Source organism: Myxocyprinus asiaticus, chromosome 4, assembly GCF_019703515.2.
Source record: "Myxocyprinus asiaticus isolate MX2 ecotype Aquarium Trade chromosome 4, UBuf_Myxa_2, whole genome shotgun sequence".
In the NCBI taxonomy this organism is placed as follows: Eukaryota; Metazoa; Chordata; class Actinopteri; order Cypriniformes; family Catostomidae; genus Myxocyprinus; species Myxocyprinus asiaticus.
In genome coordinates, this window is record NC_059347.1 from 34,447,490 (window position 1) to 34,462,918 (window position 15,429).

General features: G+C 37.2%; 1 protein-coding gene across 3 annotated transcripts in view; it reads right to left on the minus strand.

Annotated features, from left to right (window-relative positions):
• The window catches only part of LOC127435343 (stAR-related lipid transfer protein 13-like), a 110,631-nt gene extending 101,736 nt beyond the window's left edge, over positions 1–8,895 (minus strand). For 2 of the 3 annotated variants that reach the window (XM_051688777.1, XM_051688770.1), the window contains exon 1: positions 1,767–2,032. In XM_051688777.1, the coding sequence (XP_051544737.1) occupies positions 1,767–1,881 (115 nt within the window). In that variant the 5' untranslated portion in view covers positions 1,882–2,032. Of the gene's footprint in view, positions 1–1,766; positions 2,033–5,252; positions 5,287–8,762 lie in introns of those variants that run through there. The other variant, XM_051688784.1, reaches the window with a different exon arrangement.
• Positions 8,896–15,429: the final 6,534 nt, after the last annotated feature.

Here is a 15,429-nt window from a genome sequence, read left to right on the forward strand (position 1 = left end):
TGGGAGGCAATGAAGGTGAGTAAATGATGAGAGAATTTATTTTTTTTTTGGGTGAACTATACCTTTAACCTTTGCATAAGTCTTATCTGTCCTAGGGCACAAGTGTGCCAGGACTACCAATGGTGCTGCCTAAAACTGGATTTTCAAGCTTGCTTCCTCTTAGCTGACATTCTGCAGAGGTTGCTACCGTACATAAATCAACACTGGACAGAACTTCCCATCAATGGTCCTATTCTATTCAGAGTACTGCACATTCACCTATGATGACTGATAATTACTTTAGACTGAAACTGATAGACCAGACACATGCTCAAACCATAAAGTCACACCAAGACATATGATATGATCACTGCCTGCATTTAACCACATAATCATCTAAAACACTTTTTAAAAAAAACAAAAAAAAAAACAAAAAAAAAATTTGTTTCTTCATGTAAAATACAATCTGGTGAAGGATTTACCATTACATGATTTTAACACAAGATGATAACATGCTCATCACATGCTCATCATAAGCTCACCAAAAAAATTAAAAAATAAAATAAATCACACAAAAGAGGAAACATTGTGTCGTGTCAGAGCAAAAGGTATATGAAACCAGTCAGCTTCTGAAACTACTTTGTTCCTCAATAAAAAGAAAAAAGAAAAACAATTATTTTAAAATTACAAACAGGTACCTCTCCCCTGGGGCAAAAAAATTAAAGATGATAAAAAGTTCAGAAACGCAAAAGAGGAATATTTCTAAACACAGGCAGTCTACTTTCAAAAAGGGGTAATTACAGCAATTGACACTCATTAAGATAACCATAATCTCTCTGGAAATGGAATTCTGTCTTTGTCATATTTATAATAAGATCGGCAGAATGTTGACTCATTCATAAATGTAGGGACTGTTATAAGACAAGAGATGAAGACACATATGCCAGTTATGTTAACTGAAGGTAATTTTGCATCAGAATGCTCAACATTTTGTCTAGACAGCTGACTGTTTGTTTTTTGTTTTTGTTTTTTTTTTTTTTTTTTTTTTGACAAAGTCAGTGAATGGAGAAAAAAAAAAAAAAAGTGTAAACTGATCTTTCACTGCCTCACACCTAACTCTCTACAGAGCTGAACAGATCTGTTATTTCAGTTGGATGTAAATACGTGGCACCGCATGTACACGCGTGTGCGCCGGCTACTTTCCGGTATTTGAGCAGACCCTTACAAGAAATTCCCATGGTAACCATACAGTTTCAGCCAAAATACCATAGGCTAGTTTACAACAGGTATTGTTTAAAAAAATCTCTGGTAACTTCGTATTAGCCACAACTGTCCTTAAAAACAAGAAGAAATGAATTAACAATGTGACAGAAAGATTCTGAAAGACATTCAAACTTGTTTAAACATTCAAACTTTGGCTGAGGAAATTTCCAAATGACTTTATACCATTTTAAAGTGGTAACAGTAACTTTAGCAACTGTGCTATTATAAACGGAAACCATGGTTACCATGGTAATATTTGATGGTTCAGGAAAACTCAAGGGTCCGTTTCTGTAACCCACCCACTTATACATGCACACATACTTATTATCTAAATATTTTATAATTTATCAAACATTTCTACTCTTTTTTTTTTTTAATGCACTCATGCTTGTAGAAATAACTTCTTAACAAATTTATGAGTCGTGTTTAGAAGCTGTGCATTGACTCGCTGTTGCCTATAACCCGATGCCCTCTTACAAATGATCACAATCTCCCCAAAACAAACGCGTATCTGCATAACTTACCCGCTATCTGACGCTGTTTCGCCTTCCTCCGCAGTAAAGTTAAGGCTCTGTATGTAGATTCTCTGAACTGTGAAGTTAAAGATCTCGTATGTTGGCCATTACAGCTTTTATCCATTTCCAAACTCCTTTACCAATTCTCATCTGACTTTTAACTCCAGACTTCTCCTCCCAGATACTCTTGATGAATTAGAAGTCTTAATCCAGAGGCAGAGCAGTCCTCATTCATGTTTCTTTCTTAGTCGAAAGCGCTACCGTTTTATTTATTTAAAAAACACTATTTAAAGAGGACTTTCCGTAGACGCTACCCCAAACGTTAACCATTCAAACCGCTAAGTGCCATGGGATATGAAGTCTCAGTGGACGTGCGTCTTTTGACTCTTGTAGTTTCCGTCCTGACGCCTAAAACAGTGGTTCTCAACATTTTTGACTCCAAGGCCCCCCATTGTCAGAGAAATATTCGAAGGCACCCCCATGTAGGCAATTAGATATTTATATAATAATAATAATTGTATATATATATATATATATATATATATATATATATACACATGTATGTATAATATATTTCCTTTGATACTACTACTCTAATGATGACAAAGCTTGTTTTCAAAGTTTTTAATGAAAGAAACTACTAGCGTCAATAGATTAAAAAAATTAATCATGATAAATTTGTGATTCCAGAAATGTCTAAAAAAATAAAAATAAAGCTGTTGAAGGGAAATATTACATTTTTAGAATTTTCAGTAAGTTTAATTATAATAATCTACCTTATTTTAGAAAATATTAAGAGACCTTGGAGATCCCCTGGAAGAGATCCCCTGGAAGTGTACTGAGGCCCCCTAGTGGGTCCTGACCCCCTGGTTGAGAACCACTGACCTAGAGGACCTTTTTTTTTTTTCATTGTCCCACAGCGGTTTTTAATGGTTAACCAGTCATGCTTATGTAGCTAATATGAGCTACACTGGCAGAGTAAAAATAATGTAAAAAATTATATAATTATAATAATAAGAAGCATTATTATTGATGTTGTTGTTTTTATTATTATATGCATATTTTAAAAAATTAAATTAAATTATTTGAATAATATAAATAATTTAAAATGCATAAACAAATGAAATAAGACCAAGCTATGCTAGGTTTGTCTCTTAACAACATGAATCTACAATTCAGTATGCTTCATGTTTCAGGTTTCAGCAGAGTAAAAACTTTTCCATTACTCATGTTCTTGATGTTTTCAGAAGAAGAATAGGCCTATGTTTACATAATTCATCTAGTCAGAATGTATTTTCAGTTTTTAATTTGCACACACAGAGACAGAAACCCAAATGTTTGTAACAAAGTTATCCTTTCTCTCATTAGCTTACAGTAAGGCATCGCATGTACATTTCAGCAGCTGGAAAGACTTCTTCAAACAGTGATGTGTATTCTATTCAGTGTGACTCTACACTGGAGCTTTCAGCTTCAAGTGTGAATCTAATTACTGACCCAACCAATGGGTTGGCTTGATACCTAACGGCTCCTGATGCTGCTGCCATTGTGGACTGATACCTCTCTGACTTTGATCTAAATGAGAGTGTGAATATACAAAGTCAATATCTCACATTCATGGTGTGATTTCATCTAAAAGCCAATCAGAATGACTGCTGGGAAGCACATTTCCAACAGTTGTTCACATGCAACAGTGAAAAGATTAAGCAATCAAACGATATGAAGATAATTAAGAAGAAGATACACTAATAGTAATAAACAATTACTTATCACCCATGTTGGACAAAGATGGAATGCCTGTGTACTGTATGTGTAGCTAATTGTCACCAACCACAACCACACCAAGTTAGCTTTTTTGTTGAGTTTGTTCTAAGTGTAGAACTGGCTACACATCCCGGTTATATGCACACCAATAGTCCGATGAAAGATGTAAAAACTAGGAAAAATATTATAATATTGTTTAAAAAAGGATGAAAACATATAGGCCTAGACATAAGAACGTAAAATCGACTCACAATATCTCAAGAACTGGAGTGGCAAAGTTAGTACGATAGCTGACAGTCTGTGCGAGCGACCTGGCTTCAATTTCACCTTTTGACAATTTTACCCTTCTTCCCATATCCATTCCAGGTAAGCAAAGACAGGTAGTGGCTGTACGCATCGGAGAGTCATTTATTTTAAATGACTTGATAAATCAGATGTGTTGCATACCGCTGCCAGCAATGAATTTAAGTTCCGTCACAATACTTATACTACATACACTGAATGCTGTTAGATTATACACAGTTTTAGAATATACTATGTTACACTGCTGTGCAAAACATATCTGCCACAATTTACACCAGGCTGCAAGTAGCATGTGCCACTATTTCCACAGTCTTGGAATTTCATTACATTTAATTTTTTATTTTTGCAAGTGATTGGTGTGTTTGGTTAGTTTAAAAAATATATTCTTTACATTTTGCACTTCTGAAGCAGTTATACCTATGCTAATAAAGTACAGTTGATAGTTTAACATTTTTAAGCTTTATACTTTTGAATTAATTGACTTGTTTATTTGCACAGTTTAAGCTTGCTTTTTTTATTGATGTTGGGTGTTTTTGGTTAGCTGTATAAGTAGGTAGCGGGGGGTGGGGGCCTAAATTGTTAGGGCCGGCCCTGGTTTGTTCATTTGAACAGTTTATAGGGACCTTTAGGCTTTGTAAGGATACTATGATAAACTACTAAATTCATAAAATTCTAATTAGAGTAAAAAATCTCCATGAGGTGCCAGCAGTAACTGAACACTGTGCCTAAAAATAAGCTCTCCAAGGGGCCTGAGTAATATTTTGGTTAATCCACTAATATTTTAAATAATAATAATAAAAAAGTCTTCTTTGTTCCTGAGGGGTGAATTTTAATGATCAGAAAATAATGTATGCAGGTAATTACATGAAACATGGTGATACATTTTATTTTAAAACATGTTTTTATTCATAAGCACTCCTAGAGCCTGGCCTCTAAAATGCCACATATAAAGAACCCCTGTGACTCTGTCTGCTGTGAATAATTACACATTTGATATCAACTATGCTGTCTGAGATGTGTTAAAAATAGTATGATCTACTTTTTCTGTCACATGATCTAAAACCGGAAACTGCCCTGACTTACATGAGTCCCACAACATAGTAGAGGTCAATGAGTTGTAGAACAGAACAGATTAAAGACTGAGAGTTGTCAAAGTAGTTCTAGAGTTTAATAGAACCAACATAATGTTATTTTGCACTAAAATCTACTCTGAGTTTATAATCATTTCTATTCGTAGTGACAGAAAAGAAACAATAATTTGCAGAACCATTCCTTGGTGGCTTGTTTGAGGATGATTTTTGTCCATTTCAGCACCAACAATGTAGACTTTACAGTATTTACAAGGTGCTGTAGCTATTGTCATAGAAATGTGGTTAGTAGCAAAGCCGTTTAACCTCAAAGCAATAGCAATAATTTAACCTATGCCCTTACCTGTGCTCTGGATATGACAGCAGGTTGTCAGCTTCTGAAAAATCCAGAAAATGTTACAATTAAATTTACTGTAATGTAGCAACAAAGATATTAGTGTCTAGTTTTCTCTGGTCACTCCCACAAGCAAAATAAATATTAATTTAATTTAATTTGGTAACATTTTACAGCAGAGACTAAAAGCGGTTCAAGGAACGAAAACGGAAACCGAAAACAAATGGAATTTTTTGCAGAACGTAACCGAAAACGGGGACAAAGTGATTTTCAGTTGTCTGGAGTGAAAACATTATTTTTAAATGCTGGTAACCAGTTATAACCAGTTATACCATGGGTCTGTAGAATACTTGATTCTAAGTGGTTCATGGACATTCTAAGGTGTGCAATTATTTTTCAAGGAAACGCATGGCTATAAATTAGTTCCTGGTCTTGACAGCATAACGGTTCCATACCACTTCGCCAAATTATTTCAGTTATTTCAAAGAGCCCTACAGGCTACCACAACAAAATAACAAATTAAAACAAAGTCATTGGTTAAAGTAAATCAGTTAAGAACGTCAAAACAATGTCTAAAAATATCCTACATTTATTTCAATTTCGGTTAAATAGAGCCCTTGCGCTCACTCGTCTCCCCCACACTTACACACGCTCACACACACACACGCACACACATGCACGTGCGCGCACACACACCCGCATGCACTACCTTGTTACTCCAGTGCTGAAAAGCAGCACATCCTCCGTTGCTAGTTCTAACGTGACATTTTCGAATTAGCAACAAAGGCTTGATCTAGACACTGAATCTGTGGCGGAAGAAAGTAGTTCCTCTCATAAGAGCGTTTTAGGGACGAAAACCTGAAAATGACTTCAGATAAAACCCTGAATGATGTCTTAAGGTGTGGAAACCATGGTATAAGCAGAATAATTGACTCCAGCCCATTCTATTGTTTAAAAATAATGCACACCCGAGGTCAGTTGTTCCTTACTTAAATTTTGTCACGATAATTAATTCAAAGGCAAAGGGTTAATCACTTTAAATTTTTGGAACAACATCACTTCATGTTGCCTGAAAAAATAAAACATGTGCTTTGAAGGAAACTGCTGCATCACACATTTCTTTGTAATTTGTAAAGTAATTGCCAGTTGTGAATGTTGCATTCTGTGAATTAAGACCTTTTTAACAACTATGTGTAATTACTACATACATGCACGGCTAATCCAGATACAAGGAAAACATTATTAGAGATATAAAGTATATTTCTCAGTTGTTTCCAAGTCTTCACTGAATTATTGTTGATATGATGCATTAATACAGATTTGATGCTGCTAGGTTTTGACTCAGAAGCAGATCAGTAATTAAAATTATACTTTCCATGCTGATAAATCCACCACACAGGAAAACATTTAATTGCTTATTTTCTCTTATTTTGGTGAGGCAAGTGGCTTATTTTGGGCTTGTTATTCCAGATCAGGTTGCTTGTTTCTCTTGCGAGATCTGGCAACACTGCAATTGGTATTTCACCCACACCTTAGCACAGAGTACTGTCATTTTAAAACGAACGTTATTAACCGTACTTTTATTTTGTTCTAACGGTAACCATTTGGAAAGGAGGCTGCAGAACTTCTGAACTGGAACAAAAAAATACAGTTTTTACTCAGAGCAAACTGAAATGAAAAACATTTAGTTTTTAGTCCCTGCTTTACAGTACAGTTGTATTCATTAACATTAGTTAACAAAGTTAATTAACATGCATCAACAATGAGCAATACTTTCACAGCACTTATTAATCTTGGTTAATGTTAGTTTTAACATAAACATATTTAAAATTAAAATAAAATAACTTTAGTCAATGCATTATGAACTAACAATGAACCAACAATGAACAATTGTATTTTCATCAAATAATATTAACTAAGATTAATAAATACTGCAAAAGATATCATTCTTTGCTAAAAGTTAACAAATAGAACCTGTAAAGTGTTACTTATATTTTTGTTACTATTTTGTCTTATTTTCCAGTAAAAACATCTAAACAAGATATATTTACTTAAGATACAAATTGTGTAAGATAATGAGACGTGTTTAGAATATATCTTGAATTAAGTATATTTTTCTTGCTCGATTGGCAAATAATTGTTTCTTTTTTAAGCAAAAACCACAATAAACTTGGCTAGCTTTAAGATTAAAACAAGAAAAATGGGGAATTCCCTGAAAACAAGTCTTAATCACATGCATAAGCTTAGTTCATTAGTGATTACAGAGCATTTGCCAAATGGCTGAACTATATATTTAAGTAAGATTGTCTGTTATCCAAAAAACTGAACAAAATCAGAAAAAACAAAAACTGACAGTATGTGTGCGTGCGTGCGGGCGTGTGTGCATGCCTCTGCATCAAAATGTGATTCCACCCAGTCTCCAGTAATTTCAGTTCAACAGACATACCACTGTATCCAAAGTCTGCAGCGGAAAATACTAAATATATCAAGATCTCTCACTTAGGAACGTTGTGATGTCATAGCAGTTGTGGTGCAGCCTATTGGCTGAGCCATGTGGAACCTTGGTGAAAGAGTGCTTTTAAAAAAGATGTTGCTCTGGTAACAGAGTTTTGGGCAACTCTCCCTTCACTATGAGTGGCCAGTAACTGAGTCATGTTAGGCATAGTACAGCAAATGCTCATATCCTCCACCTACTGTACCACTCCAAACACACACACACATGCACACAATGTGCCTTCTACAGCTAGTAGATGGTACAAACTATTAATTTTGATAACTAATAATTTTTTTTTCCCTAAATCCTATAGACTACCAATAATAAACTTTTAATACATGGACAATTTACAAAAAAAGCACTGAGGCCATACCATGGTACAGTGATGATATCAGATGGTAATATGGTAATGCTGTGATGGACCATCATCCCCGAGTCACTTTGACCCAGAAACCTTTTATGCATATAGCTGCCCCCTTTGGCATATCGCGGCACCATTTTGTGGCCCGTTCTGCATAACATGGCGGCCCATTACAGATTATCACGGCCCATTCTGCTCCGTTTCACGGCTGGCCCTTCGGGAAAAGTCCCGGTTCTCCCAATGGCCAGTCCGCCCCTGCTCCAAGGTACTTCAAAGAACACCAAGGTACCATGTCCAACATGATTATACCATGGTACATTTTGTAACTTATTTAGTGTGTGTTAATTTTAGTTAGTGTTAAGAGGATGTAACCTTTAAGGTTAAGCAAAGCTGTCTGACCTCTCAAATAGCCCCCATGTTAACATGAGAATCAATCTGAATATGTAAGGTTACACAAGCTAAACTAATTGTAAAGGGTTGACAAGGTAGAGATAGCTCTTTAAGGTATCAATTTTTTTACATTGTACTGACAGCTGTCAATCAAAGCATGACACAGAGCATTTTTTCTGCTAAATGCTGGTGTATTTAAATCTATGCTTTGTGTTTTATGTAGCTTAAAGCTCTCTCTCTCCCTCCCTCTCTCTCTCTCTCTCTCTTGTCTTACCTTAGCCTGGTAGAAGAGTGCTCTTAAGCAGTTGACAAACGGCATGGCCTCAGATACCCAAGCTGAGGGTCAGGTTCAAAAGGTCGAAGTTGAAATTCATGAAGGTTGCAGTGTGTTGCAGATTAACAGTTCTCAGTCTGATGGTCCAGAGTGTCAGTGCCTCAGAGAGGCAGCAAGGGAGGGGCCACAAGGCCATATTTCAGCTGGCCAAGAGGAGAAATTCTCTGCATACCACTGTAGGCTAGCACTAAATGCTAACACACAGCAGGAAAAGCAAAGAAGCCCAACTATATCTGCTACCAGAACAGAGAGACAAGGGGAATTGTACACCAATAGCAGCTTTATTCACTTTAACAAACTTTAAAGCACTAACATACAGTATCTTAATAAATTTATAAATAAAAAACTTTTAGCAGCAGCCATTCCAAACACTCCAAAATATATTTAAAAATAAAAACACACAGTCATCTTTTTTGTTTTACAGTATACAGAAGTGTTGCTAAAGCCAAGGTTGGGTATCTCCATGCTGAAAGAATTACGTAAATGATTACCGTATACAATCACTGCTGGTGTTTTAGCACCTAGATCACAATACAATATAAACACAATTTGTAGGCTGCATGTGCACATACGGTGGGGTCTAAATGTCTGAGACCACACTGAAAATCTTGGGGGAAAACCAAAGCTTGTGATGTAAAACAAAGAAGACATATTTAAGATTTTGCACTATTTCTAGGTTAAATGTAAGCAGATATGTGAAATAGATCATGAAAACTACTTTGTCCATGTTTCCATTGAAGCACACAAGATGCTCTTTGGAAATCAAATTATGCTGAGATAACATGGATGATCAAGTTTTGCTCAAACTTGTGGAGTCCACACATGCTATCATTAAAGCAAAAGAGGGACAAACCAAATTCTTGGAAATTCTGATTTTTTTTTATTTTTATTTTTTTAAATCTAATAATCTGATAATATAATTTGCAATTAAACACTTTTGGACCCCACTGTATACCAGACTGTTCTCACAGTGAAATCGAAAACAGTAGGTTGACCTTTCCTTTAGCTTAAATGGGTCTGTGCTTACCGAAATTAAAAACACTGCCTCTAGTGGCCAAAGCAGTGATTGTTGTTGGGCACCATTTTCCAGGTGAAATGTCCACAGAGGGGCTCTAAAAGTGAGTTGTGAAGCTAGTTATTTTTGCTGTACAGGCTGTAACACAGTGACAAGGAATGCTTATTTTATACCTAAGCCTAACAATTAGTGGAGTAAAAATGTTATGTTAGAGTGAAAAATGCAATCACGCAATCACGAAACAACATGCCGACTACCTATGTGATCATGTTGTGTACATGATGGCCCCAAAAAATATATTCACTTTTGGGCATGTGTTTGAATCATACTTAAAAATTGATGAATTCCACTGCATATACAGTATAACAAAATATCAAAACCAGTGTTTACAAACAAATGATGCCAGAGATTTTCTTAGATGAAACTTCAATTTTTTGAGCCATTTAATCAAATACTCCCACAAAGCCATAAAAACAAAGTGTTTTCCTAAAAACTAAGGAGGATTCTACACCTCAACCCTGCTTCTGACTGTTATCAGACCCCTGCAGCGAGACCCACCATCCTCAGGCATACAGACATAAAACTGTTTGTATCTCATACAGTCATCAGAACTCACTCCCACTGTTGTTATGTATCAAAGACACAGAAAACAAAATCTAACACTGTTTTCACCCACTCCTGCATGCCAGAGATCACACACACATGTACTGTACACACATACACTGATTGTTATTGGAATCGGCACACTTCTTTTCGCAGGCCTACACATACAGATATTTGTGATGAGGAATGTGTCCCTGAGTCACATGAGTGCCCCTGTCAGCAGAGTAACCTCTAGCTGAATGAGAGTGTCATGATTCTGTCAGCCTGGGTTCATGTCTGACAGGACCGTGACATCATCGTCCCATGTCTGTCTCGTGTTTCATTTTCTGTCTCTGTGTGAGCATGCGTGTTCGGTGGTTAGTTCCCTGCCGTGCACTCCTCTGTTTGTCTCATGGTTCATGTTCTGAGCTAGGGCTACAACTAATGATTATTTTGATAATCGACTAATCTAACGATTATTAGAACGATTATTCGACTGGCATCTCTGGCTCCTCTTTATCTCTCTCTCCCACTGATTAGGTGACTCAACGCTGGCCGTGCACCCACGCCCTCCTCATCATCACCATAAGTGTATTTTTTCACTTATTCAAACTTCTGCCAGTGCAGTAAAGATTTTTTTTTTTTACTCATATACAAGATATATTCTCTAAAAGCAAGTCGAAATATCTTATATGTTGCTTCTCAGGTAAATGTATCTTGTTATAAGTAGGCTATTTTTAGATATTTTAAAATATTGAAATATTAAATATTGTATTCAACATTCTCCAATAACAATTTTTTCTTCTGCAGTATAGCTCCTAAAGTAAATGTATGTTGTTTTAAAGGAGTTTTAGATATTATTTTGGAAAACAAGCCAAAAAAGACTACTCAAAGACATATTTTGTTCCAGCTTATAATGGGCTAAGACTATACTCTCTCACCTTTATGTTCACTTCGATCCATCTTTAACTCACAAAGACAAACTCTCTTCTTAATAGAGCTGCGTATTGCCGATTTTCTTCACAATGAGATACACATACAAGCTTCCCCACGCCAGAGTGTGCCTCAGCCGGGTGCAGTTTCAATCTCTCCCCCTTCAAGCGACTCATAGAAGCAGCATTGACCACACAGAGAAATGCCATTTTCGGAGTTTGTTTATGACCCACTTTGAACTTTAATAAAGGGTTGTTTGCTTTTTAGATGCTCTGACATGCAAGTTTTACTGCTTGATTTCAGGATGACACTGCTTCTGTATTTACTTATTTTTTACTTTTGCATTATAATTTCCTCATACTTTGTGATCTACATCACTGTGGTAGTGGGGGCGTGGTTGAGCACGAATGATGAGCAAGATCAGGAGATGGGAACGGTAAAGATCATCACCTGTCATTGATTGTCTCTAACAGCTGTTTGTCATTGCAGTGAGAGTGGAGACGATTTAAAGAGTGAGCCAGACGCCAGAGGAGGGGGAGAGAAAGCTGCACGGAACAGAGTGTTCCGTGTGCAGTTATTATGCTGTGCTGAAAAGCATTGTTTTAGTTTGTGTGACCCTGAAAAGTGTGGGAAAATAAAGCCCCCTTTGAGTTGGATCTCTCCGTCTCCCGCTTCCTTCTTTCCACGAAAACTAAGAACTTTGTTACAATCACCTTTTTGACTGTTTGGAAAGTTTGGAATATGTCTAGACTGTGAGCTGTTTCCTTCCTCTGCTCAATCAGACGCAAGCTGCAATGCTGCTCTCGCGTGCCATCAGTTTCATATGATCTCATGTTACGTTAAATGAGATCAAATGAATATTCAACATGTTTTATTGTCGACATTGTCAATAACACTGACTAATCATTTCAGCCCTATTCGGAGCATGGTGTCTGAATCCTGACTTTCCTGTCTGGTTCGGTTTTGGTTGGTGTCGGGATCTGGACACTTGTGCTCCTTGTTCTGTCTGTTACTGGTGTGAATGCATCGTGTTTTTGTCATCCTGGAGGCATGCAATTATGTCAGTCTTTTCGGTCTGTCTTGTTCCGGACGTGCGTTGAGCTCTCTTTGTGCTGTTGCCCAGGTCACAAGCTGTCTCCACGTTGTGCTGAGGCTTGTGTGTGGCCTAAACTCTCGCACCAGTGTCCTGTCTTGTTTTTTTCGCCTGTTGCGTGCATAGCGTGGCGTTTGCCTCGCGATGTATGCTCAGGTTTTGTTTAGTGTGAGAATGCGTGGCATCACATTGTTTGACGTTGCTACGCATACTCTCGTCTGTTCTGTCGGTTGGCATGAGCGTATATTGCCTTGTTGTCTTGGCGATGTGCACTCATGCCATTCGGGTGTTTTGTTGTCTGGTGAGGGCACGTAGCTTTGTTTTGTTTCTGTATCGCCGCGTGTCGCTTTGGGGGCTTAAGCCCCCTTTGTATTATCCCAAGCCCCTGATCTTTTCTTGAAGATTCACACAGGTTTCACTTCACAAATAAAATATGTTGAATGACTTTGACTTTCGCAGTGGTAGATTATCGCTTGCATTCATTCAGTTATGTGCATAAACGACAGTCAGCTGTGTTTTAAAGCCCCTTGAATTTATAGCCAGCTGTTGAACACTACCTGTTCCTGCCAGTAGGTGGGACTGTTGTCACTCGGCAGGTTTCAAAAATCCGTCCTTGTTTCAAAGACCTGATGAGGTAATACATGCAAAACCAGGTACTATCCACTGTTCAGCGAAATTGAGATCTTATGTCTGACTTCTATGCTTAATTGTGAACAGTTTACAATGTGATCTGGTAAGTTTAAGGTGTAGTTTGAACTTTGACATTATGTGGGGGGAAATGATCAACATTATTCAATGAAATATGTTAAAATGTATATAAATACACGTATATAGTAACAGAACAATGTTCTTGTAAATTTTGAAGAGCTAGATATTAGAAATATTTTATCTGTTTGATATAGCCAGCTAGGTAGCTGTCTGATAACATCAGTTACTGTAATGTTACTGTTACGCCCTCTCCAGTCTCTCCCGCATTCATTAGATCTACTGCTCCTGCTCACTAATCTGATCAGCTTGCCATTACACTCACCCGTTCTCCAATTCCCCTGATAAGTCTTGTGTGTGTATATAAGCCACACAGTTTCTTCAGTTCATTGTCAAGTCTTGTTCGGGTATCACCCTTCCGTGTACACAGTGTCTGACCCTCTTCATCGCCTTCATTGTTACAGTCCTGAAAGTTAAGTTCTTTTGAGACTTTTGTTTTATTGTTTGAGTTTAAATCTTTGTTTCCTTTTATTTATAAATAAAACTCCTGTGTTTGAGTTCTCCCAGTTCAGTCTCCTTCATCCATCCACCAAGCCTGACAGAAGACTTGACCTTGAGAGCATGAACCCAGCAAAGTTTTTGACAATGCAGAGCACCATAACCTCTCTCGCCCAGGCCATTCAGGAACAGGGAGAGACGATCCGGCAAGTCACTGCAGTGTCACACCCAGTGAAGGAATCAGCAGACCCCACTAGAGGACCTCTTTGCTCCCTCACCTCTAGAACTCTTCAGTACTCTTGTAATTAATGGAAAGCTCACCTGCAACATATTACAGGTGATCTGCTGAAGCTATTTAAGCAGCATTCTGCTCTGGCTTCATTGCTCAGTCATGAGAGTTCTCACCTTGATCTTCAGCTTGGATTTCTTCCTTGTGGATTACATTGCTAAAAAGTTTGGATTTAACCATTGGAATACCCTTTATAACCTGTTGAGGAATTACACTTTGTCTCAAGTGAAACTAATTTTTGTGGACTTTTGCTCTATTTGTGCATGAACTGAATATTTCCCATAACTTTTGTTTTTCTTTTTGAAAACACTGATACTTACCTCATACTTACCTTTTTGAAGCACTCCTCAAAGTTGTCCCTGTCTGCTTTTGTCTGGGCATTGATTTGCTGTCTCTGGAACTCTGATAAACAAATCAAATTTATTGATCAAGTTTGTCTGCATTTGTGCAACCTTGTGTCATGCAGCTCTGGGCAAATTGTCTTTGTCCTCTGCATCGCCTCTTCGTCCTCCGCATCGCCTCATACATCCTCTTTGGCAGCCTCCACACCTTCCTCCTCTGATCCCGCATCTTTGTCCCGAGACCAGGGACCATCGATTCCCCAATCAGGAATGCACTAGCCACTGGAGGAATGGGCCAAAATTCCAGCAACTTATTGTGAGAAGCTTGTGGAAGGCTACCCAAAACGTTTGACCCAAGTTAATCAATTTAAAGGCAATGCTACCAAATACTAACAAAAGTGTATGTAAACTTCTGACCTTCTGAGGAAATAAAAGCTGAAATAAGTAATTCTCTGTACTATTCTGACATTTCACATTCTTAAAATAGTGATCCTAACTGACCTAAGACAGGGAATGTTTTCTATGATTAAATGTCAGGAATTGTGAAAAACTGAGTTTAAATGTATTTGGCTTAAGTATATGTACTGTAAACGTCTGACTTCAACTATATACTACGGAAGCTCAATTATAACTGCCCACGTGAACATTAAATGCATTCTGTGTGAACAACCCCACAAGAACATATTCTGTGTGAACAGCCCCCAGTATGATGGCCTCTAGTGATAACAAATGGAATTTCCATGCAAAATCCTAAAAATTGTAACTGGATGATTCATTTATAACTGATTTGATTTCATCCTGACAATACCTCATCAAAAATAACAATGGTCAACATTTATTTCTGTTATTCTGGCTAAACAGGCTATCCTTAGGACACAGGCCCGGTTCCAGATCAAAATCACTGAGGGTGCTTTTGAAAGTGGGGGTGCTCTGTATAAAGTGGAGATGTATAATAATTAAAAAAATTTTAATAGATTAAATCATGTTTAAATGCTACTTTTTTTTTTTTTTTTTTTTACTATAACAAATTTTTATTGATTCATGCAGCAAATCACACAGACATAATAGAAAATACAACCTCAAACCACATGAAATCAAAACTTTTTTTTTTCCTTCCCGAGCAATAATCCCTCCACCCCATCCAACACAAA